We start from the raw sequence: 26,015 nt of genomic DNA, 5'->3' as shown, positions 1-26,015 counted from the left end.
CTGTGCCAAACTGCCACCTTATTGAAATTCATCTTCAGTCCTTTGCTGTCCCTTGCGGCAAACTTGCTGCATGCCCAAGGAGGCAGTTATTGGCCTCAGGACCCGAATAAACTCATTCTGTCCCTGTGCACAACCCCCCAAGACTATTTGTGCTGCATCCCCCCACTCCCCACCCCATGCCCCAGCAAGAGGGCGACGACCATATTTTACCCAGTGTTTTACTGTTTACAGACCTTCTCATAACCCTCATCTCTTTGGCTTCTCATGACCCTGTGCGTAGGTTCCCTCTGTACAGAGGAGGAAGCCAGGACTCCCAGAGGTTAAGTGACCCACTGAAGGTCACACAATAGGTAAGAGATACAGTGAGATTTGGACCCAGGGATTGAGATTTCAGGGCTCCAGGTTCTTGTTACCTTTGGAGGAGCAAGCCTGTGTTGGTGCACAGGACTGAGCAGGCCCTGGACTGAGGTGACGTGCCCCAGGCTGACCCCACCAGGCTGTGAGCCAGAATTCATCAGTGTTATGAACAAAGGATGGCCATAAATTTCTTTTAAAATCTGAATACCTGATTCATTTATTATACTGGATAGAGCTGACAGTTTTGTACATTATCCATCCATTTTTCTGTGTCGTAAGATCATTCTGGGTCTTTGAGATGGCATAATGTTTCTAATCACCACACGGGTACAGTCACAGCATGGGCACGTACCATGTGATTGTAATGGCAATTTTGCCCCAGCCTGATGGTTCCCAGGGCTGCCTGTGGAGCCCCAGAAAGTGGCCTGTGACCCTAGGGGTAGCAGGTTCAGGGCTGACGAATCCCTGTTCTTTGGGAAAAGGCACCCCAAAGAGCAGCAGGGGAGCATCTGGACCTGGAGGAAGGTCGGCTTGTTGAGGGCACTGTCCAAAGGGCCCTGGCTTCTTGGTTTCCCAAACGAAGATGGCTTTATTGTGGCTTTTCAAATTTTAACATTGAAGGCAGCTCATCACAGAAAATGTAAACATACAGAAAACTATAAGGAAGAAAGTACGTTACCTAAAATATTATCCCTCAGATATCTTTGTTAACATTTTAAATATCCTTCTGGGGCACCTGGGTGGCTCTGTCGGCTAAGTGTCCAACTTCGGCTGGGCCGTGGTCTTGCAGCCTGTGGGTTTAAGCCCCATGTCAAGCTCTGTGCCTGAAGCCTGCTTTGATTTCTCTGTCTCCCTCTCTCTCTGCCCTTCCCACCTCGCAAAAATAAACATTAAAACAAATTTTTTTAATAAATATTTTTCTGGACATCTTTCTGTCTTGCTTGCTCTCAACACCACACATATGCACACCACATTTAATGGAAGTGTGATCATAATGTTCATGCTATTTTGTAACCTGTGTTTTTCATATCATAATACATCAGAGTTCTCTTTCTATGTTGGTGAGCTTATGTACATTATCTTAAAATATCTTTGTCTTTCTGATTATATGATAATGATGTTTATTGTGGGAAACACTAATATAACAATAAAAATGTTGACTTAGAAGCACAAGTCCTGTGATACCATTTCCAGCCCCCATGAAAGATGATCACGATTAATGCCCTAGTGGATAGGCTTCCATATTTTTTCCACACATCAATATTTTTAATGTTTGCACAATACTTTGTTAGGTAGACACGGTGGAATTTATTTAGCAAGGGCCCTACTGATTTAGAGATTTAGGTTGTTTTAATGCTACAACAAACATCTCTTTATTAAGAAATGATGCAGCAAACATTCTTGAACCTATCCTCGGTCCTGGTCAATTTCTTAAAAAAGAAAGATACTTCTGCAATTTAATTAGGGCCAGGCTGTAGGTATACATTAAAACATGTTGTTATGCTTTGCCAAGTTGCTTTCCAGAACACACTGATGCGTGTTTCCACTACTGGTGCGTAAGCATAAGCGTCTTTGGGCTTTGGGACAGTTAGTATTTGGCTTCAGAATCTTCTGGCCTAGGTTCATGTGGAAGGCTGCAGAAGGAAACCTTGAGTGTCTTAGGCTGATGCCTGTGTCTGCGGGCCAACAGCCAGGCCCCCCTGTTTAGCTTCTGCCTGGGGAGAGGTGGCCCCCACTATGTGAGAGGGAGAGTTTGCCCTGATATGGGTGCTGGGCAGGAAGCGAGCACAAGACAAGAGGGCAGCCTTTAATTAGAAGACTGAGGGCCTGCGGGGTGCCTGGGTGGATTAGTCAGTTGAGCATCGGACTGAGGCTCAGGTCATGATCTTGTGGTTTATGGGTTCGAGCCCCAAGTCGGCCTCTGTACTGACAGCTGGGAGCCTGGAGCCTGCTTCGGATTCTGTGTCTTCCTCTCTCCCCTGCTCACACTCTGTATTTCTCTTTCTCAAAAATAAAAATAAACATTAAATTTTTTTTAAATGAGGAAAAAAGAAGAATGCTGAGGATTGGGCAGAGACTGGGCAGGAACTCACCACCATCACAATGCTACCAAGCCCTGTGTTCCCAGTACTGGACTGCAGTTTCATCCTTCTGAGACTCTGTTATTCTCTCTCTCATCCTGCCCATGTAGTCAAGAGGAAAAGGAGGCTCAGAGCAGTGAAATGAGTTCTCCAAAATCCAGGATCAGACTCCAGTTCTCCTACCTCCTTTGTCTCTCCCCTTGCTGTGGGGCGATAGGGCAAACCCCAGGTTGGGAGTGGGGTAAGCAAGAGAAGAATGTGAGAAGGGGAAGGACAGGGAAGGGAGACACACTGGAGGTGAATTGTAGAGCTCGAAGGGTCCAGGAGATGATGCGGTCTGACCCCAGACTTCGGGCAAGCAGAGAGCAGAGGTCAGGAAGGGGAAAGCAACCTTTCCTGGATCACACAGCAAGTCAGTGACCTTAGCAGGCAGAGGGGGGGAAAACGGGGCCTGTGGCAAGCTGAGTTCCTCCTGAGCGGAGCTGGCATTCAGGAGGGAAGACCCAAGGAGAAGGGGTTGCCCTGAGTCGGGGGGGGGGGGGGGGGGGGGGGGGGGGGGGGGGGGGGGGGGGGGGGGGGGGCGGGCAGTTCTCTCTTCGGAGCAGGCAGTGCTAATCGAGAGTGGCTCAGAGGCAACAGCAACAAAGGTGGGCCAGATTCAACGTGGGAGGCACCTGCGGGGATGTTAAGCTTCGATCCCTGCAAAGGTCTCTGATATCCCATCACACTTGCCTGAGGCTTCCTGCCAGGGAAAGGCCTTAGTGCTTTGAATTAAGCAACATCCTGGGTCCACAGCCCTCTCCCAGCCATTCCCACACCCCCTCCAGCAAGTATTTGGTGGTCTTGGGGCAGGGACCTACCTGCCTGAGTCATCTTTTGGGTCCAGAGTGACTGGCAAGAGTTCAATGAATGTGTGCTGAGTAGATAAAAGATGAGGTCCGTCTTGACAGTTGAACAGCAAAGACAGACCCAGCAGTCACCAAATATATACAGCCACACCTAGATTTTCCACCTAGGATTTTCCCATCAATATCTTTTTTTTCCCCCTCCAGCTCCTTAGAAATTCTAGAGGTCAGAATTATAGAGTTGGACGGATCTTTGAGGTGCAGGAATATGCGTTGGGAGGAAAGGAATATTTTATTGGGTACCTTCCATGTGCCAGATACTGGGTCAAATGCTTTACCTGCTGACTCATGTAATATCCTAACAGCCTCGTGAAGTTGATCATGCCTGATGTGATCCCTGTAAAATCCTCAGCCCTAAGGCAGGTGAGTGATTTTATCCAGGTTGTGCAGCCGGCAACGTGGAGTCAGGATTTGAACAATGTCATTCCAGCTTCACTATCCCTTTCACGTGAGCTTTGCCACCTACGCGTCATGTGACCTTGAACCAGCTACCTGGTGGTGACAGTTTCCCCTCCTGGGGGTTGAGGTGCTGGACAATTGATGCTCCCAGGTCCCAGTGCCTGTTCTAATACTGTTTGGTTTGCTGTCCAGTCTGTCATCCTCACCTCAGCCTATGTGTGACACTTGATTTTCCAATGGTGGTGATTCTCCAGGGCCCTGTCCCTTATGGCTCCTTCCTATCCAGGCACCTGTGCTTGCATCCTATAGTCTGAGAAATGTTTTTTCAGAGTGGACAAGGAATGAGACTAATCTCTTTAGGGCCGAATGGCTATGAGTGACTCACTTATCTTTGGGGGTTGTATGGATGGAGCCATGATTTCAAGCCAGGGCACGTGGGACTCCTACGGTTCCAAGAACCCTGAGGCCCTGGGAGGGGCCAGGGGAGGGAATCGGATCAGGCCTGGAGAGGCTGGGCTGGGAGGGACAGGCGGCCTCGGGACAGGCCAAGCCAGCTGAGTGTGCCCTGATTTGCAGAGAAATGGAAAGATTGAGATAATTGCTTTGTGAGAAATGGAATGGCCTAAGGACAGAGATAAATTTTCTCCCTTCATCTTTGGAGGGGCTGGAGGCTGGGGGTGCATCTGCTGTCTGTAGGGCCTAGAATACAGAGGCTGCACCCAGTGGGGGAGGAAGGGAGGGGTGTTTTATCAGCTTGGCAGTTTCCACGCCCCCCATGCCCCCCTCCCTGGGGATATGGTGTGATTTCTGTCTGAGCCTGGCTGATGCCAGGGCCACTTGGTCTGTAGGGCTTGAGGGTGCAGGGAACAGGACAATCTTTTGACCCTGATGAATGGGTGCTGTAGGCCTCTGTGGTGCCATTTTCAGGATTTGCAGCCCAAGGCTTCCTGGGCAAGGAGAAAGCAGAATTTATCAGGGTGGTTGAGCCCATACTCCAAGGAGGACATTTACTGTTCTTTGGAGGTGACTGCAATCCTCTCTGATTTATCCCAGCGGGCAGGCATCTGGCAGGGTCTCCATGTTGGCACTGGGGATTTCTGCTGCACTCCAACTGTCGGGGAATCACTCTTTGGGAGATTAAGAGCTGTGGATTTATTTTGGAAACTTTTTTTTTCTTTTTAAGTGCAGAGAAATTAGAAAGCGTTCGGCATAAACCTGGCCCCTGGTGGGATTGCTGGAAGACCGGAGGCTTCATCAAGGCAAAGGGTGAAGCCTCTTAATTACGGGCTGATCGCAGCTCTGCTTTTCATCTCACATTAATCAGACCCCAGCAAGGCCAGTAAACAGAGATGGGCCTGGGGACTGGAAGCCAGCTCAGAGATCAGTGGGCAGATGAGGGGGAAGGCTTGCCAGACGGATGATAACCTTGACATTTGCCCCTCTGAGTGTAAACTTGGCTTTTTTTTTGTTTTTGTTTTATTCAGAAAAAAAAAATAGAGAAGCGTGTGTATTTGTGTGTGTGTGTGTGTGTGTGTGTGTGTGTTCTATAAATAGAAGATAGAAATCTCTCTCTATATACCCACATGCTGGGAGGGATGTGAGGCGTTTGCTTTATCAGTTCCAGTTCAGGGTTTGCTTCTGCTGCTTCCCGAGCCTGAAAGCGCCTTTTCATGAGGAGCTCGGAACACGTCAGTCCGAGCCGCAGCTTGAGCTAGTGAGTAGGCTTCAATGCTCGCCTTGTGCTAGTCCCTGGAGCAGATGTACCCCCGCGCTCATGGGGTGGCCCAGGCGGGAGGCTTTGAATCACTCTCAGGGTGTCATTGTGCTCCCCGTATCCGCCGCCAACAGATTGATGTCTCCGAGGTGCAGTGTTAATGCCGTGTGGAAAGCCCCGTGCAGTATATGACCTGCTGTCGGGACAGATCTTTGGTGGCCTCTGTCAGGCCAGACACAAGCAATGTGTCCTGAGGCTTGGGCTGCCTGAGAGGTTGGGAGACGTGCGTGGCTGAAGAGTCAATAATCAGTTGACAAGGGGTATCGAGCCCCCTCTACATGCAGGCAGGTGCTCTGGGTGCTGAGGACAGCATGTGTACAACAGACCCAGGCCTCTGTCCTCATGATGCGTGTTCCAGAAGTGTGCTTTCAAGGGAGGGAAAATGATGTGCAGGTTCTCAGGCCCAGAGGGAAGAGTTGAGGCCACATCTGGATGGTTTAAATAGGACAGGAGCAATTTCCAAAGCTAGTAACAACTGATCAGCAATGTGGGACAGGGGCAAGCGCGAGGCACCTGTGTCCCTCTCCCACTCAGTGCCTATGACAGGCATTACAAATCGATAACGGCACGCTTTCCCACACCATCCCAGTGTCTCTGTGTTGCCTTCCAAGCAACTGCTACTGATCGATGCCCAGTGTTGTACAAATGGAAACCTCCTGGGGCCCACAAACTAGTGCCTCACTGCCACCGCCCCTGCCACCACTGCAAACCTGTTGGGAACAAAAGGCTCCCCGGAAGAGACTGGGATGGACAGAGAGCAGGTTCCAGCTACGTGGACCAGGCTTCCATGTCCAAGATCTCGGCACAGTCAGGAGGACTAGGCAGGTGGTGGAAGCGAAGCAGGTGGGGGAGGATTTCTGCACAGATGGACTGTGAGATCATAGCCACCGATCCTGGGGCAGAGGCCATCTGTTGGTCTGTCTGGCCTCTGCCCTGGTTTTATGCATCTTGGCTGATGTGAGCAGCTGGTGACTGGCCAGGTGTAGGCTGGGCTCTACAGGTGCAGGTGATACCAGGGCCCTGGCAGGGGGCACGGGCCTCCTAAGGATGCCACCATCTCTAAGGTCTGCCCAGGCTGCAGGGCTGACCCAGGCTGAAACATAGGTCCGGCTGGGATGAGGGATTCTTTGCTATGATGTCAGTGTCCCTTAGGCTACCCAGTGGCAGGTCCCCTTAACACCACGTGCCAGTCACAGAAGGCCCTCAAGTGTTAGAATCAACAAACGAATACAAACTTGAAGGATGCAGATTGATAGGTACGGTTTCCTTCACACTTGCCCTTGATGGAGGGCAGCAGAGTTCCCCAAACGGGCACTCTGCTCTTAGAGCATTGACTAGAAGGAGTTCTATGGAAATCACTGGATCAAACAAAGTAAAAGCACGTCTCCTTACTTTGGGTCTTCTCGGAGCCTGAGATACGCTGGGATAGTGACGACGAGGGCATAAGCACGCAGCATTTCCTAACTAACTCACTCGCGGAGAGCTCTGGGAGAGTTCTAGCACTATCTCATGGGACTAGTGTTCCACAGAACCCTGGTTTGGGAAACACCCCCCCAAAGCTGCCCACATGGCCAGCACGGCTCTGCAGCGCCATCTGTCTGCTGCCTCCAGCACCACTGCACATCCCTGCGCTTGCTAATACTGTGTCTGCCCTGGAAATGACCTTCCTCTTCCCAGCCCTCTTCCAATGTTCTGTCCATTTCAAGTCCCAGCCACTCCACAAAGTCCCCCATGCCTCCCCCCCAGTGTGGCTTCACTGCTTGCTGCTTTATCTCTCAAAGAGATTGCAGCTGACACATGCCATTTATTTGTGACCGCGGTGTAGCCCAGGTCCAGTCGGTGGTGTTCCAGGAGGGCTCGGTTGGCAGTTTGGGGCGGGGGGGCGGGGGCGGTGTGCAGACTGAGCACACCTCGTGGGCAGTCGTGAGGACTCGCCTCCCAACCACCTTCTCTCCTTTTAATCCTCCTCCTGGCTCTTTGGGTGCGAAGCAGCCACACCCTGCAGTCAGGAAGGAAATTTCTCCATCTCTGGACCTTTACTCCCTTTCTGGGCTCCTTATTATGCAGGGAGCATGGACAAGAGGGAAGGGAACCAGCTGATCTGTTTACATGTTCTCTTCCTCCCAAGTGAAACCAGGGGCATTTCTTATTTAATTATTAATGCCCTAAATCAGATGGTGCCCGATCCGTTAACCTCTGTCACTCCGAATGGAGTCGGCCTAATAACCACTGTGGCAGCATTGATTTTCCCTCAGTCATCTTGTGAACATATGTCTTTGGGATCCATCCTCTGAGAGAGAGAGAGCCCGGGGAAGCTCTGTTAACGTGCTCAGCGAGGGGTTGCCCCCATGTGGGGGTGCTTCCCTTTGAGTAGAAATATTTCTTCTTCCTTTAATGTTTATTTAATTCTAAGAGACAGAGAGAGCGAGCAGAAGTGGGAGAGGGGCAGAGAGAGAGAGGGAAACAGAATCCAAAGCAGGCTCCAGGCTCTGAGGCATCAGCACAGAGCCCGACGTGGGGCTTGAACACATAAACTGCGAGATCATGACCTAAGCCAAGGTCGGCCACCCAACTGAGCCACCCAGGCGCCCCCAGAAATACTTCTTCTAAAATCAGTTCTTGAGAGGAACTGACTGGTTCAGCCTAGGACTCAACCCCACCTTTGAGGCATTTATGCAACCCATGGGAGAGTTGAAGTGCACAGGCTGAAAAAGCTATCCGTGCTGGATGGGATTCGGTAAGCACCCGGCCGTGTGGCCGAGGCTCTAAGCTCTGTGAGTGTAGCGTGCCTGGCACCCAGGAGGTGCTCAAGCTCTGAAGGGGACGAGGGGTAGGGGCCTGAGCTGGACCTGGAGTCGATGGTACTTGCACGCATAAAGTCGACAATGTTGGGGCGTTGAGGGCAAGAGGAGCAGTGTGGACAAAGAGCGGGAGAGACCAGTGTGGCCCAGGGCAGGAAGCATGGGTGATAAGCTTGCATCTCTTAGCTTGGCCCAGGTTCTAGGAAAAAGCATGAAGGTGAGGGAATCTGAGGGGAACCTTCCATGCTCAGGCTGGACGTTGTTCTTCTCTGCTCCCTTCCTACCCTTCCACAGAGGCAGACCTGGCCTCAGGATGGGGGACCGTGTGGGTGCTGGTGGCAGGACTGCTCAAGGGTTGGGTGTGAATGCCTCTGGCTCTGCTGGCCTTCACACCATCACACACAGAGAGGGCACCGAGCTGCCTGGGTCCTTGCCTCCTCTTCCTGGGCGCGTATCCAAACACCCATCCCTTCTACCCCTACCTCTATGCTCTAGGATCCAGGTATCTCACTGCCACCGGGAGTCAGAGAACTGTCCTGCCCAGCTCTGACTCAGAGAGGAGGTTTTCATGAACATTTTAAAAGATCTCCCAAATTATAGCAACGATCCTGTTACCTCCATCCTCCACTCCTCTCCTGTCACCGTGGATCAAAAGGGGCCCGAGGAACACTCTCCTCTAATCCAGGTGGCTTTATCCATTGATGTTCTAAGATTCATAGGTTTGAAGATGCAGTTGGTTGGGGTGTCCACTCAGGAGATCACTGGAGATTATAGGAGTGACCAAGTTAATGAGACAGGGCTGTAGAGAGAACCAGAATGAGTCATTCTCTGCCTCTGGAGTTCTGACTCTGTGCCTTTCAGAGCACTGTGTCTCTTCCTTTGTTCCTTGATTTAATTTATCTGATGGCTGATCAGCCCCCTTCCCCCTGGAAGATAACGTTCATCTCACACTTGACTCTCCCCAAAACTTGATGCCATGTCCGGGCAGGCTCATTCCCGGATTGACTGTGGTTCCTCTTCTCAGAGGGGAATGGGCTGAAACGCCCTGCAGCCGTAGGGCATAGCTCTAGGCTGTACCCAGCTCTCTGTGGACCCTTAGGTCTCTGAGGATTTGGGGAGGGGGTGAGTGGGGAGCGGAGAAGAGTGGCTGTGGCCAGCATACTCATGGACTTTGCAAATTGAGTGGGAACACCAGAATTGCTTCTCTCTTTTCTGATTTTCAAAAGATGTTTAGCCAGATTGTTTTCAGATCTCAAACAGCAAAACCTCATTAATCATTAATTTGGACCCCCGCAGTTATACAGAATTTGTGACAATTTGTTTATCTTTGAAGGAGCTGCTAAGAAGGAGTTTAGTGAGGAAATTACTGGGGACGGGAGGAGAGTATTTAACCTTTCACGAAGAAAGACAGGAGCTCTATTTAGCTTCCCTCTGGGTACAGATGGGGGTGTGTGCGACATCCATGTCACTCTTGTCTGTCCCTGAGGAGGGTGAGTACTTCCTCTTCAGTGAGTTCAGGGCCAATGGACTGGATCCGCAACCATTTCAAGCCTGGGGACCCCTTTCCAATGTCAAAATATTTTCTATACCATCCCCGCCCCCGGTTATTAGGGACTGCATTTCTTAGTGTGTCAGATGGAGAAGAAAAGCTACTCTGAATTCAGTAAAGCTTTTAAGCAAATCACGATAGCATCTGTGTACACATGAAAAATAGGGCTATCTTTCTGAGTCACAATGTTCATTCATTTTAGAGCTGATGTTTGAGCACATATGAATTCCAGCTCCCCTGGGGGAGTTTCTTCCCCCCCCCCCCCAGCGCCTCCCTCTCCGCCCCTCCCCCCCCCACCTGCACCATGGGAGCCCTCAGACTGTTCTCTAAGGCTGTAGGGGTGTAAGGTCCTGGAGTCCCAGGGCAGGAAGGAGCCTGAGGGGTTGACATCTGTGTAAACACACTTGACACCTGCCACAAGCTGTCACTTCAGGGGCCTGGATCAAACTCTGTAAGCTGCTTCCTCAAAGCCCCTCACCCAGGCCTTTGTCCCTCGGTGGGCGTGATATGTGCATCAATCTGGGAGTCAGAGACTGGTACCCCATAGAAGCAAGAGAAGCAAGGTTTAGCCTTCTGGGTGGCCTGAAAGGATTTTCCCAGCGCAGCTTCCAGCTCTGGCCACACCAGACACCTTTCTCCTCTTCCCTTTTTGCAGGAAGGAGTAGCGGGAGACGTGGATGCTCAAAAGCATACCAGAGATGAGGGAGAGGAGACAGAGGGAGGACACTGTATTTAAAGATCAGGGGTTCTTGGTCCAAGGATGGGCTCAGGGGCCTGAGGACACCCCGGTATTGCAGCCAAATGTTGTGCATGTGGGCATTTTTCTGGGGAGGTGTTCTTGAACTTTCCGGAGATTCTCAAAGCAGTCCACAAGCCAAAAAACTTTCAGAAGCCCTGGTCTGGAATTTCAACTTTTCCCTGACTCAGGCTTCCCACTCCCCGGTTACTCAGAGCTGGTGAAGTGTTGCTATGTAGTCAAAGCCCGCAAGTGTGAAATATCAAATGCTCATTACATGACGTCGGGGGGAAACTTAGTCTGCTTAGCAAGTCTATTTTGTCGCTTCATGTGAGAAGTCTCTGTGCCGAACAGATGCCCGGGAAAATGGCCTGATTAATGACGCTGCTTCCTTTGTCCCCCCACAGGGCCCGGGATGGCACTCTTGGTGACAGGGCTGACTGTCTTCTCCCTCCTGCAAACTGCCCTCTCCCTGAACCCCGAGGACCCCAATGTGTGCAGCCACTGGGAGAGGTAAGATGCAGATCTCAGGTGGCCAGGCACTCCCTGAGGGCCTCACCTGGGCTTGGCACTGTTGGGCCGAAAGCAGAGTCAGGAGGTACGGAAGCTGCCCACTCTGGGCCCGCAGTCCAGCTGGGGACATAGCACAGACACTGAAAGACAGGACAAAGCAGTGTGGATTCTATCTGGGACTCAGGGCTGTGGGAGGGGGTTGAATTAGTGAGGCAGTGTGATAGGTGACAATGAACTCCTGTCCCTCCCCGCATTGGCCCTCCCTGACCATTTTCAGACAAGGCAGTAGGGGCCCAGAGGGGCTCAGTGCCCGTCCACCGCCAGGTGGGGTGCTGGGAGTGACTGCGATCTGGACGTGCTACTCTCTGATACTGGGATGCCTTTGCTGGTGCCCCCAGGACTGGCCTCAATGCGGCAGCTCACCTGTGCCAACAGCCAGCCTCCAGCCCCGAGAACTCTGCTGCTTCTCGCCCGGTGTGGGTAGAAGGGCGACCAGGGGAAGAGCAGCCCAGGGCCTCTGCAGACAGCCTGACTTTGAAGTACAAGGTTAACGTATTGATTTTGGTGAGCAGAAAGATAGTGACCAGAGACCCAATCAGGAAAAACTGAATTAAACCCTGGAATTGATTGGCCGCGCTGACCAGGACGACTCTGCCACTTAGATGTTAATAAATCAAATGAATAAAATTAAGATGAGGGCCTGGTGGGGGAGGCAGATGGTAGAGGACAGGCGAGGGGGGCTGGCCATGCTTTGTGCTTGTGAGGGTGAATGTCCCAGCCCCATGATAGGGAAAGGCACCCTGCACAGGCCTGGTCCTGGAGGGATCAGGGGCTGGGGGCGCAGAGGGAGTGCATGCCTGGCAGTGACTGGGCGCTCTGTGGGAATCCCTACAGAGTGAGGACGGAGCAGAAGACACTTGCTGCCCTTTGCCCCTGTTAGGTGTGGTGGGAAGAACACAAGGTCTGTAACGGGAAGACCCTGGTTCGTTCCAGTCTGGATTCTGCCGCCTGGCAGCTGTAGGACTTGGGGGCAGTCTCTGAACTACCCAGAGTTTGTTTCCACTTCTGTAAAGTCGGGAGAATAATTACCCTGGCCTCACAGGCTTATTGGAGGATTGGGGTGCCCATTTCAGGAGAAGGCTTTCAGGACTGCAAAAGTCAATGGATGTCTTTTCTTGGTGACACCTCTGGCTTTGCAGAAACTGGTTCTCACAGACTTTAAAGCCCATCAGGCTCCCTGGAGGTGTGGATGAAAAGCAATGTCCTGGTGCTCGCCCTGGAGACTCTGATTCTACAGATCTGGGGTAGAGCCTAGGAATATGCATTTTCCATAAGCCTTCCACATGACTCTGAGGTTACTCAGGCTCCTTGTCCTTCTGGTCTAAACCTTTATTTCCCAGAGGGTGAGATTGCTGGCAGGTGAAGCTTCATGCTAGTCTCCCTGGCTGGCAGATCCCAGGCTCAATAGCCCCCTACCATCCGCCTGTTCCGGCTGAGACATGACTGCTTCCTGCCGATCACCTCCAGACTACCTCCTCCTGTCTGCCTTTCTCTGCCTTCCCCAGCTCCTCTAACTAGGCCCTCTCCTCCAGGGAGCCTTCCCTGATGGCAGGGCCTATCCTCACTTCCCTCTTATGAGTTCCAACTGCAGATCAGTTCACACTGAAACCACATTCTCTATTTTCCTAAACCTTCCCGACATCAGTAAACTGGGAATATGAAAATACTCTGCTTTGAGCCGGCATTTCCGGCTGATCGGGCTATCAGCAGAGGTGATCATCTGACAGGAGGAAAAAGACCGACCCTATGGCTAAAGTGAGGCCTGGGGGCCCCTGGTGCTTCTCCACCCCTTGCGGAGGAGGGGGCCTCGCACATGATGCCCCCCTGACACTGGGTGCCTCCTTCGTCTTGGCTTGCCCACCTGAGCTCCTGTCAATTACCTATGCACAGATTTAGTCTGCATCGTTCCAGAAACACGCCCTGGTCCCCAGAGACTGCTTAAGGAGCATTTCTCAGCTGGATTCATGCGTCTGGCGGGGTTCCTTGTTAATTATGCCCCTCCACCATAAAACCCAGTGGAAAGACCTCCCTTGGCCAGTAAAGCCCAGCTCTACAAGATTAATCTGGTCCCTCATTAGCATGTTGGCAAACGAGCATGTTAAACCGTCCAGCCGTGAAACCAGGAGCACACACTTCGCCCCAGAGACTTGGAGTTGATTCAAGGTCTCATTGCCAGACTTGCTCTGCCCAGGGGACCCCCTGCAGAGCTGGGACCATCTTCCTCCCGCCCCACCCCCCGTGATACTCTCCTCACCCCTCTGTCAGGCTGATGCCTTCTCAATGAGTACCCACGGTCTCTTTCAGGACTAGAAGGGGTGCCTGAACCCCCTGAGCACCTAACAAAGGTGGGGAGCCCATTTTTTGTGTGGTCTTGCTCCCTATCTCCCCAACCAGTCAGGGAGGGAACACCTCAGTGCCTGGTGCAGGAGGTGAACCATCACGGTCATATAACAATGGTGGCCAGCGTCTATTGGACACTTACGGTGCACCCATTAAAATTTTTACATGTATTATCTTGCGTTGAGAATTCTACACGTGTTATATCTTATGTTATCTTCCCAGCACTCTGAGAGATGGATATTCTTACTGCCTTTCTTAATCCTCACAATAACTGCATGAAGTCCTTGGCAATATTTGTCATGGATTTACAGGTGAGGAAATGGAGGCTTCCAGGAGTTAAATAACATGCTGCTAACAAGTGACAGGTGTCAATGGTGACTCAGAGCCCCTGTACTCTTAGGCAGTCATTCTCCTGCCCTAAGTGAGGTAGTCAGTAGCCATGTGGCAGCATAAGATCATGGAATTTCAGAGTTGGGGGGCCTGTGGGAAGCTGGGGGTGTGGGTGCTGCGCAGCCTCAGTTTCCCCAAGCCTGGAGATGAAATAGGGCTTGGCCCATGTCTGCGCAGACGTGTGCCTCTGACTCAAACCTCTGTTGTGCTGGCTGACAGAAGGTCATCGAGGGCCCTCCCCACATCCTCAGTGCTTCAAAGAACCAGAGAATTTCCCAGCACCCTGGGTTCCTTGCCTTGCTGACTGCTCCTGGGCCTGCTCTCTGAATTCTAGATCTTTGACCTTTTGGGCATCAGAGAGCCTGCTGTGGACCCAGTTGGGGAGCTGGCCTGCTCAACCCCCTTGCAAGCAAACCAACAGTTCCTTAGGCAAAGCAGACGGGCTTTTATAGCCTGGATCTAGCCATCTGGCCCAGGTCAGTGAGCCGTCTGGGGGGAAACAGTGAGCAGTACCAACCTACATAAAAATGAATTCCTGAAGTCTCAGCTGGGGGCCTCTTCCGGCCTGCACCGCAAGCGTGAATCTTCCCCTCAGCATCCTGGCTTGACCGCCTTTTTCTACAACTCCCGTCCAGGGCGGGCAGGTAGAAAGGCATATGGGTCAGGCTGAGATCTCTGCCCCTCACCCGGGGACTTCCACCCACTGTTCGGGTTTACAGCTAACAGGCAGGATAATGAGATACTATGTTGATTAGGGGACCTGGGGCATGTCTTTGATGCTCCCCCAGCTATACTGAAGACAAGAGAGCAGAAGGTAAGTAAATTTGGGGAAGTCACTTGGTCTCGCTGATGTTCATTGTCCCTGTGTGTAAAACAAGGGTAGCACTGCCACCTGTCTTAGAAGATTGTGAAGATTCAAATGGATTCAAAGACTTAACACAGGGCCTTTAAGGATTATTGGCAGTAATCCGTACTAGGTGTATGACCTGGGCAACCTGCCTCTCTCTGAGCCTTAGTTTTTTCAGCTGTGAAATGGGACCATTTTGCTACAAGGATCACCCTCTGTGGATATGCTTTGAAAACCATAAAGACCCAAACAAAGTATTTTTTAATTTCTTTTTTAATGTTTTATTTAGTTTTGAGATAGAGACAGAGCATGAGTGGGGAAGGGGCAAAGAGAGAGGGAGACACAGTATCGGAAGCAGGCTCCAGGCTCTGAGCTAGCTGTCAGCACAGAGCCCAGTGTGGGGCTTGAACCCATGAATGTGAGATCATGATCTGAGCTGAAGTCAGAGGCTCAGCTGACTGAGCCACCCAGGTGCCCCCAAACAAAGTATTTTAAAACTTGTTGGCTCTGTCTTCCAGAGCCACATAGAATAAACCTAAACTCTCCTTCATTCATTCTCTGATGAATGAACTAGAATTTCAGAAAATGAGCAGGGCCAGAGAGCAATAAGGGACATGTCTTGGATCCAACCTGGGGTCAAGGAGGTTTGATTGCTGAGAGCATGCAGGCGGGAGGAGGATAGCGGGGTGAGGGGAGGTTGGAGCCCCTGGACATGTGGCTGCAGACCTGGCTCCCCTCGGGAAGGAGACGCCAGCCTCTCAAGTGCTGACCATAGCTTCCACCACCTTTCTGGCTTTCAGCTATGCCGTGACCGTCCAGGAGTCCTACGCACACCCTTTCGACCAGATCTACTATACCCGGTGCACAGACATCCTCAGCTGGTTCAAGTGCACCAGGCACCGGTAAGTACCTCTCTCAGGGGGTAGGGGTGGGGGGTTGGGTCCTTAGAGTGTTGGTTTTGTGTCCGGTCGTAGGAGGCCCCTGTAGCAGCCATAGCAAGGTACTGCCATCCGAGAGGCTCTGCTGAGGGCTTCTATCTGGCTGGAGAAGCTTATGGGCAGGGTAGGTCAGAAGTGCTAGAGAATTCCTGCCCTTGGGAGCATCCTTCACCCAATGAGAGATGGGGAGTTGGTGAATAAATCCCCCAGCTCCCTCACTGTTAGGGTAGAAGGGAAACTTTGAGGAGTACTCTACACACACCCCAGCACACCCTGAATCGGCTGCCTTTTCTACCCTGTCTCTTTCCCCCTTTCCTCTCCCAGGGCTTCCTTAGATTACCTCCCTGATAAACTGCCTGTCCTTGAATCTTTGCCTCAGGGTCAGCTTCAAGGGGAAATGCAACCTCAGAGCAGGTGTAGCGCAGTGCCAGGGCATCTGGTTTGGAAAACTGAGCACAGGACAGGACTTGGCACCCCGGTGGCACCTTGGCCAGGCTGCCCACGGGAGATACTCAGTCTAAATGATTGCACATGTGGCTCTGCTCCCTTGTCTGCACCCTCCACCCCCACCTCCCTGCAGATCACACCATTCTCTTGAGTTGCTGGGGGAGAGAGGAGAGGAAGGAAGAGAGAACACGTTTTGTTGGATGACCCTGTGCAAGTTGCTTTATTTTAGGATTCCCATTGTACTCATCAAACATACAGTGATCTTTGCACTGCCCACTCACAGGGTTCAGTGAGGTCAGAGATGAAAATGCTTTGAAAAGTACAGGGGAAGATGGAGAAAAGTGAGCTATTAGATCTGGGCACGGTGGCACTGTTATCTGAGGGCAAGCAAGCGGATGGGGGGAGGCCACCCCTTAGGTTTCTTTCCTCGTTGCTGAGCATCCGTGTTGGTTCCAGATCCCTTTTGCTTCCTACTTCCAGGCCTAGTCCCCCTTTGTGGTTTCTGCCTAAATCATGGTGGGTTGCGATGTGGCTAGGGAAACTTGCTCTATGCCAAAAAGCCAAAGTCCTGGTTTTCATGTCTGAGTGTAGACACAATAGCTGCTTTAAAACCCGTATTGGCTATTTCCAACATCTGGGGTACTTCAGGGTTGGTCTTCATGGGTTGTCTTTTCTTTTATATAGGTGATATTTTCTGGTTTCTTCTTTTGTCTTGAAGGAGAGGGAGTGAGAGGTAGTGAGCATGTGCGAGCAGGGAACGGGGAGAAGGAGGGGGGGAGGGAGAGAGAGAGAGAGAAAGAGAGAGAGAGAGAGAGAGAGAGAGAGAGAGAGAGATGAATCTTAAGCAGGCTCCATGCTAGGCATGGGGCTCTGTCTCTCAACCATAAGTTCATGACCTGAGCCAAAACCAATAGTCAGACGCTTAACCGACTAAGCCACCCAGGTGTCCCTCCAGTTTCTTCTATGTCTAGTCATTTTGAATTATATTCTGGGCATTATAAATAGCAGAGACTGTAGAGACTGAGTTCCATTATGTTCCTCCCAAGAGTATTGATTTGTTGTTGTTTGTTTGTTTTTGCTATCAGTTAACCTGGCTACATTCCATTTCCAAATTCTGAAAGTTCAATGTTTTTAGTCTTAGCAGGACTGTATGGGACCTGCCCTCCACACACATAATTTAGGGGCCAGGAGTTTGGGCAGAGATTTTTAGAATGCACATGGGGCTTCCTCTTTGCTGTTCTTTTTCTGGGTGGAGTGTCACTTTGCACTTTCAAATTGCTGGATCCATCCCAGACTTATCTTGTGGTGCTTCAAACCAGGAAGGCTGTGTGCTTTTATCTGAATTTTAGCCACCTGGAGTGCTTATTGACTGGCTCCTGAACTTGGGCTCACCTTGCCCAGTATCATTTCCTTTTTCCCAAGTGTGTATTTCCCTTCAGTATCCACTTTTGTTCTCTCTCTAGTGCCTTCTGGTAGTGGTTTTTTATATTTTCCCCAGATTTTATAGTTGTTGGCAGGAAAGTCAGCCCAATAGGAGCTAGTCAGCCATGATTGCATCTCCTTGCCCTAGCCCTTGACTGTGAAATGAGGAGGTAGGACCCAATACCTCCTCCAACTTGCTCAGCTATGCCAAGGTAGCCGCATGTGGCCCCAGTCAAAGGTGGAGGCAGAAATAGAAGCCCCGCTCCCTCTGTGAGCCCTGTCAGGCCCTGTGCCAGAGCCAAGTTTGCTCTGAGGTGTGGTTTTGTTGGGTTCTTGGAGGCCGGGGCTGCCATCCATCAGCGCTGGGGGGGAAGGTGAGTGAGTTGCTGCTTATTAAAACAGGCTGCATTCCTGGAACATGAATTATTTTGCTAAATTATTGAGTCGCCTTGCTGCTTTCCTGATGACCCGGAGTGCGCATGCTGACAGCTGCACCATCAGTCTGCTTCAGTGTGGAATGGTCTGTTTCAACGTAGCACCCTCCTCCCGACAGCCTGGCCCCTGGCCCCTTCCCTCTCCTGCTTCCCAGCCCGGCATTGGGAGCCAGCAAGGATGGGAAAGCCAGAAGCCATGGGGGACATCTCTCTCCCGGGAGGTTCTCATGGTGCCAAGACCACCCTCCCCCCTCCCCCTGTCACTGGAAGGGCTGAGGGATAAGCCCGTGAGGTACAGAGACCGGGTTGGATGAACTCTGAGCCAACCCTAGCTTGTTCTTTATCTGAGAGGCCTACACCACCCCTGAAATTGCTGGGAGCTGCCTTCCTGTGCCGGGGAAGCAACCTCACTGGGAGGCTGGCTTCCTTGCCATTATGGGATTTTGACAAAGTAGAATGACCTTAGTTTACGACATGCCCAAATATCATAGATTTCCCCGGAGCCCTGTACTGTCATTTGTCATAAAGCGAGAGCTTTAAGAACTGGGAGGGCTGGCCCAGCCTCTGCTATGGGACTCCCCTCCTATGTTGGCCTGACTCCCCATGGAAAGCAGGCTGTAGGCGTCTCCCATGTTGAGGCCCAGCTGCTCTGCCCACTGAGGGGGGCAGTCCACAGCGAAGGCTCCCCTGGGGTGTTGGTGGGGGAAGTGAAGGGGCTCTGGCTTCAAGGCCTGAGGACTTGGGGTTGAGGCCTAGCCACAGGTCATGACCTTGGGGAGTTACTTCCTCTTTGTGGACTTTAATGGCCATTCCAGTCTCTTCCACTTTGACCCCATGTGTGAGGAAGGGGCTTTGCCTATCAGTACCCCATTTCCCATTTTGACTTCCTCCCAAGGACTCCGTCTACTCACCATCCATTTACCTAGTTTTCCTCCTTTACTCTGGCCATCCCATTTGGCCAGCCAGCCACCCTGTGGGAACTGGCACAGGGCAATAGGTGAAGCTTAGTGGCATTGAAATTAGACTGACTTGGATTCAAATCTTGGCTCTGAAACTGATGCACTGTGTGACCTTGAGTGAGTCATTAACTTCTTTGAATACCAGTTTTCACATCCATAAAATAGAAAGGGGATACATAAAACAAGAATAAAAACTCTAAAAAAGGAAATAAAATAAAGGTGACATAGTAATGCTACCTGCCTCAGGTAGAGAATGGAATGAGATTTCGCCTATAAATCTCTGTGGCACAAGATGCAGCGCCAACCCGTGTCAGCCGGAGAACCGGAATGCAGGTCTCTGACCTCCAGTCTGGAGTTCCTACTCTCTGGGCGTTAGTTTCAGTTCTGAACCTTCCCAGGGCCCAGGACCTGTGATTTTTGGGGCGAGGAAGGTTAGTCCACTTTCTGGGACTGAGTCAGTCTCAGGGGGCCCTTTGCTGACCCGGTTTCAGATCTCCAGGTGGGTGGACCAATTCCCAGGAAGCTGCAAGTAGTCTGCTTGTGGGGAGCAACACGCTCAGAGCCCACACCTCTGGTCCGGGTCACCCCATGAGCTCCCCTGGAAAGGCCTCCCAAGTCACCTTCCACAAGCACCCCAGAAAGTATCTTCTGAAACCCTTTGATATCATGCTGAAGAGACCTGGGAAAGTCAGCAGGTGTAGCAAACACCATGTCAGTAATGGATTCTGCAGCACAACGGCCCAGATGCAGGCATCGATTTTTCTTTATTGTGTTCTTCATATTTGAAGCCGCCATGCATTTTAAAGTAATTATTGAATGGCATCCTCAATATAGCTTAACACAAATATCATTCTAACGGGAGTGATTGATTTTCAATACTTTCAAGTGGCTTTCTCCCTTGTGCCTTAGGATCAGTTATAAGACAGCGTATCGGCGTGGCCTCCGGACCATGTACCGGCGCAGGTCCCAGTGCTGCCCTGGCTACTACGAGAATGGAGACTTCTGCATACGTACGTAGGGGCCTTACTGGGGTTGGGAGGCAAGGAGAGACAACGGAGAAGGGAGGAAGGGCTGTCAGCCAGGCCTGGGGCAGCAGGCCTCAGCTGCCTGGAGGGCCCCGGAAGTCCCTGCCTGCTGCTGGCTCTGAGGGGATCCTGGGCCTGGTACAAATGCACTAGCGTGGGATCCCATGTGAACACATGGATCCCATGGGATCACTAGAAGCTGGTCAGTTCCAGGCTTTGGTGGGGTCGGGAGGGAAGTGGATGCTTTGGGAGAGGGTGCTCTGAGGAGCAGTGGGGAAGAAGGACTGAGTGCCTGGCACAGATCCAAAGGACTCCAGGTGGCTTTGTTGGATGGAAGGAGACTTGAATGGAACAATGGGTGGCGAGATGAATGAGTAGATGGATGGATGGATGGATGGAGATTGGAAAGGACTAAGGAAGGCAGGCTGGATCATTGGATAGCAAGACCATAGTACCTAGAAGGAGAGTAGCAAGAGTAAGACAGATGCACAGGGGCTGGTTCTAGGAAGTGGGAGGGTTTCCAAAAAGGATTGGGGACACTGAAGACAAGGGCCGGGGGGTGCATGCAAGACACATATAACCTCTTCCCTGTTTGTCTGCAGTGGCTCAGTGGCTCTTGGTGTCCCCAGAGAGACAAGGGCTGAGTTTCTGGCAGCTTCAGGCCCACTGGGTGGGGGTTGGGGGAGCATTTCTGTGCTGTGGGAGATACCCAGGGACCTGCAGATCTGGGTTCTGGTCCCAGCTTACCGAGCTTTGGGCAAATCCTTTAACCTCTCAGGAAGAATGAGGTCCCTGTTAGAGTCTAATGGACTCTTGCCCACCACCTCTGACAGGTGCAGTGGGGCCAGGATGGGGCTCTCCTGTGGGAAGTAGAGGGCTGCCACTGTGAGAGAGTATCAGAGAAACTGGGAGTCCCCCCATCAGTGACAGAGGGGAATCCACCCCCAAAACTTCTGCTTCTTCATTTGGAGAGTGATGTTCCTTGTTAGCATTCTCCTTGCCCTTTGGGTGGGCAGAGTGAGCCAGCAACAGAGAGCCAGTTTGAGCAGGGTGGGCGTGTTGGTGTTGGAAACAAAATGACAATTTTCCCCTACTGACATTACATATCCCCTCTTGCTGGAGAAACTCGATTCTAATTGCATTACAGGAATGAATGAAAAATGCTCCCACAAAAACATTCAGTGGTGATGGTTTTGCAGGAAAAATACAAAGATACCCAAAGCAATCCCTAAAAGGCTGTTTCTCAGGAGAAGGGCAGAGGACCAGGCTGGGACATGGCCTTGGCTGGCAGCTCATCTGGGATGGTGTTCCTATGGGGACCTGGGTGTAGAAGTGAGATTAAGACCAAGGCTTTGCTGCTGGTCTGTCTGCCTGGAGGAGAGTGAGAACCAGGCATGGGGGGTGACACAGGACTCATAAAGCCTAAGCAGAATGGATGTGAGCTGCCTTTTGGGGCTCAGGGCACAAGGACGGACTCAGGGAAATGATAAAGGGAATTCAGATGTCAGCACCGGGCTCCGGGAATGGATGAGTGCATTTCCTTTCTAATTTCCATTAGCGGATGTTGGTAAAGCTCTTGGAAAATGAAGAGCAGGGCAGAAACACTAAGTGTCCTGATTGCACAAGCCTGGTCTTGCTGACTGGGAAGGGCTGCTGGTCACCTCCTACCTACTCCTTATGTAACAGCCAGGTACTGACTGACAAGCTGGTGGCCACAGGCCAGTCCACCTCCAGGAAGCCAGTGAGAAAAGCCAGTATTAGGATTGAAGGGGGACAGGAGAGTTTCAGCAGTGAGATGGGGTACTGGTGGTGCCGACCCAGAGGGGCAAGAGTCACATAGGCCTAGGTTTGAGTCTCAGCTCTGTCCCTCCCAGCTTCTTCCTCTTTATGCTCCTCCTTATCTGCAGAGCACCTCCCCTCTACCTCCCCCCTCCCCAGGTTCTGAATGTACATTAATGGATCAGCTGTTCACAAGAGCCCTCTGAAGTAGGTACTCTTATTTCTCCTATTTTATAGATGGAGAAACTGAGTCACAGAATGAGTAAGCAACTTGACCAGGATCGTATAGCCAGAAAGTGGTAGAACTGGGATTTGAACCTAAGCTGTCTGGCTTTGGAAGCTGCCATGAGCCTCTTGGATGGGCTGCTTCTCCCTCCATGAGCCTAGGCAAGATGTTACCTCTTGGACCCTTAGTTTCCACTCATGTAAAATGGGGATAGTAATACCTCCCCCAGCAGACACAGGGTAGGGGCTTAAAAAAATGTCAGCTCCTTTACTCCATCGCTTTGGGTCTTAACATTTTTTCACTCTTGGCTTTTGTTTTAATTTCCCAGACCTCCATGGAGCCTCTCCCTGGGAGGATGCACATGACATATATAAACCTATGTGCACACACACAACCCTTTGCACAGTTTCAGTGGCTTCACGGATCCCTCAGATCCCCTCGCAGAATCTTTGAACCCCTGGTAAATCATTTCTGTCATGTGTTCATGTTTATCCGTTCGATTTCCACTGTTGCTTGTTGGCTTGTTTCCTGCACACCTGGGCACACACGAGAGACGGTTGCTACCTCGAGGTGCTTGCAGCCATAGTGGAAGGAAAGGATCTGGTCCACAGATACATGCCCCCAGAGTTTCAGATGCTTCAATGAGCATCTTTGCAAAGTAGAGCGAAGGGAAATGGAGAGACTGTCTCCTTCAGCCATGCCCACTTAGTGGGAATTAATGAGAAATCAGCTCTTGACAGAAAAGTGAAGGGAGAAGCCCTTGAAAGGTATTCAACCCAGCATTTATTAGGCACCTATTGTGGCCTACCCACAGTGCTTGCCTTGGGATATAAGAGACGTGGCTCCTGCCCTCATGGAATCTATGGTCTTGTTGGGAAGGCCAGGTCATGTGCAGAAAAGTCTGTGGACAACAGGCAGAGAAGAATGTGTGAAGGAACACACAGACCAGACACACCAGGCAGGAGACCACGCTGTGACCTGCTATCACTTGGGGCTTCGTGAAGGTTTGGGCTGGATGGAATGGTATCTTTGGGTGTGGATGGGAGAGAGGGGACCCAGTCAGCAAAGATGTGGAGGCCTGAGACCACAGCAGGGGTCGGGGGAGGGGAGAGGCAGATCTGGGCTGGGCTGGGGAAGGGGCTAGGGTGGCACTGCCCGGCGGGCTTCAACACCAGGAGTGTGTCGTTCCACGCCTCTGGAGGCTAGAAGTCCAAATCAGGATGTCATCAGGCTTGCTTCCTTCTGAGGGCTATGACCAGAGAGCTGTTCCAGGCCCCTCTCCTTGCTTCTGGCAGCTCCCTGGCTCATGCGGTAAATCCATTCTTTTCACAGCCTTCTCTCTCTCTCTCTGTGTCTCTCTAGGTTTCCCCTTTTTGTAAGGACACCAGTCAGATTGGATTAGAGCCCTCCCTAATGACTTCATTTTAACTTGATTACCTCTGTTAGACCCTATCTTTACATAAGGTCACATTCTGAAGAATTGGGAATTAGGACTTCAACATATGAATTTTAGGGGCAGGGGGAGGCAGAGGGAGGGTTGAGACTATAAACAGGTGAGTGTCAACCATTACTAGCATTCTCTCATTCCTGCCTATTGCAATGGGAAGAAAGGAGGGGGACCAGCACCCCTCACACAGGCTTTGCCAGCTGTCCAGGAGCGAGTGGAGACCCCAGGGGCAGGAACTTGCATGAGGGAAAAATGGTAGCTGGCAGGTGAGGGATTGTGCCCAGGGTGCCGGGTGCCAAATGAGAAGCTTGCAAACCCCAAAGCATTCAGGAGTCCGTGCCCTGTGGCCCCTCCCTCTCCAGTTCTCCTTCTGTACCCCTTGGGGACCAGAGAAACTCCAAGTTCACCAGAACCTGGTGAGAACCTTTCTGATGCCTCAGGACTTAGGCACAAGAATATAACCCAAGCTCTGGGTAGGGGGAGGAGGGCATCAGCCTCCCTCCAAAACCAACTTCTTGGAGCTCGTTTCTCAGCAGATAGTAGGAGGACGCTGGCCCAGGAGTAAAAGCCTTGTCTGACTGTGCCACCAACTAGCTGTGCAATCTTGGGCAAGTTCCTTTGCCTCTCCAGACCCACCATGACATAAAATGGATCATCCCTGTGGGATGAGTGGAAAGAGTAAAGATGAAACTGTGGGGAACGGGTCCCGAAATACATAGAACTTGATACACACATAGAGCTTGATACATGCAGAAAAATGGCACTATTTTTCTCTTCTTTGTACCACTTCCTCTGCCCCAGAACTGCCATCCATATCCCAGAGCCCTTGGCAGTCCTTCTAGAACCATCTGCACCAGGACTGCCCACCCCCTCCCTTAGCTCCAGATATAGCTGAGTCCTATATTTCCTGAGGATCATTGGACACAAATGGCACATCTCTCTTTCTCCTTTCTTGTGAGAGAGGCTGGTCGGCACCTTTGCTTCACAGATAGGGCTGATTCTGCCACTTAGGGGGTGGAGGCTGAGACGGTTTGGGAAACTCTGCTCTTTGAAAATGTTATGTTGTATCGGACTGGATGGGCTTGGTTATGATGCAGTAACAAACACCACAATCCCAGTGGCTTAAAACAATAGACTTTTATTTATTGCTCATTTTACATGCCCATTGTTGGCAGACTGGGGCCCGCTCCCCATCAGCCTCACCCCAGGACCCAGGCTGCTGGAGCAGGAACTTTGCAGTGCTGCTGGTTGCCATGGCAGAGAGAAGAGGGCTCTGGCGGGCCAGAGACATTTAGTGAGCAGCATTAATGCGTCTCACCTCACAGGTGCTGTGGTCATCACAATTCACTCGAACCTATTCCCGAGCACCTGATAACCTAATGTAAGAATCACCTGGAAGACCTGTTCTAATACAGACTTATTGAGCCCCCAGCCTCAGGATCAGATTCAGAAGATTGGAGTGGGGGGTGGGCGGCTAGAGAATGTGCTTTTCTGACAAGTTCCCAGGTGAGGCTCACGCTGCTGCCTCGGGAACCACACTTTGCAATCCACAGTCTACCTGCTGCGAGGCTGGTTGTAGAGCAGGTTGCTTAACAGGTGCATCCAGTCGGCATTCAGGGCCTCTCTTAATGGGCAAGAGGAGAGTGCAGGCTTCAAAGTAGCCAGCATAGAGGGGGAATTGGTCTGCCCCACCTCTCCCTCCCCTTTTTCCATTTCCTGGAGGAGGTAATGCCCCCAGACTTCCTGAGTGGTGTCATCTTGCCCTTTCACTGGATGCTTGGAATTCCAGAACCAACCTCCCTCCAGTGTGGGTTTCATCTTAATCAAGAAGTAGAGGAATTAGCTCCAGGTAAGTGGCTGACAGGCCCTACACCAGCAGCCCTCCCTACTCCCACCTTGCTTGGTGGTGCAGGAGGGGTGCAGGAGGGGTGGGGGCGGGTATTGCTAAGCCACTGGGAAGAGAGACTGCTGGCTCAGTGGGGTCAGTATGCGCTGTCAGCTGTCCTTGGATGGCTAAGCGGGAGGCAGGAGCTGCGGGTCTGGGACACTGGCTGCACTGAGGGCGCCTGGCGCTGTGCTTAAGATTTAACTCCAGCAAACTCCTCACACCGTTTTTGGGGATTTAAGAACCCCTGTCTTATTATCGCAGTTGTTTTTGCAGCGGGTTGTTATTTAACTGTAAATTCAGCTCCTGTTTACTGACTTCCTTGCACTTGATTTCTCCTTGTGTCTCACTCCTTTCTAGATTAGGCCTCATTCTTCTTGAAGGGCCATCTGTGTTGAGGGGTTTTTCCTGGGAGGGTCCATGAGTGATCCCCTCTCGTACGCTTTACTTGTCTGAAAACGCCTTTATTTTATCCTCACTCCTGAGTGGTGCTTTAGCTGCCTGTGAAATTCTAGGTTCTCAGTGATCTACCCGCAGGGTTTGAGGATGTTTTTCTGTCGTGTTCTGGACGTGGTCATTGTGTGCTCTGCGGTTTTGCTATCGCCTGTGTGGGTGTGGAGTTGTTTTTGTTCACACTGTTTGCTCCTCAGTGGTATACATCCCCTTCAAGCTAAGGATTCACGTCCTTTATCTGTTCTGGA

At 51.4% G+C, this 26,015-nt stretch overlaps 1 protein-coding gene across 2 annotated transcripts in view; it reads left to right on the top strand.

Annotated features, from left to right (window-relative positions):
• The window catches only part of MEGF11 (multiple EGF like domains 11), a 310,492-nt gene that overhangs the window by 74,075 nt on the left and 210,402 nt on the right, over positions 1–26,015 (top strand). For both annotated transcript variants that reach the window (XM_029952659.1, XM_029952658.1), the window contains exons 2-4: positions 11,010–11,115; positions 15,553–15,654; positions 19,862–19,962. In XM_029952659.1, coding sequence (XP_029808519.1) covers positions 11,018–11,115; positions 15,553–15,654; positions 19,862–19,962 — 301 coding nt within the window. In that variant the 5' untranslated portion in view covers positions 11,010–11,017. The remainder of the gene's footprint in view (positions 1–11,009; positions 11,116–15,552; positions 15,655–19,861; positions 19,963–26,015) is intronic.

The sequence above is a fragment of the Suricata suricatta genome, chromosome 9, assembly GCF_006229205.1.
Source record: "Suricata suricatta isolate VVHF042 chromosome 9, meerkat_22Aug2017_6uvM2_HiC, whole genome shotgun sequence".
Taxonomy (NCBI): Eukaryota; Metazoa; Chordata; class Mammalia; order Carnivora; family Herpestidae; genus Suricata; species Suricata suricatta.
Note: the sequence above shows the minus strand (reverse complement) of the source record. Positions and strands in the feature narration are given on the sequence as shown.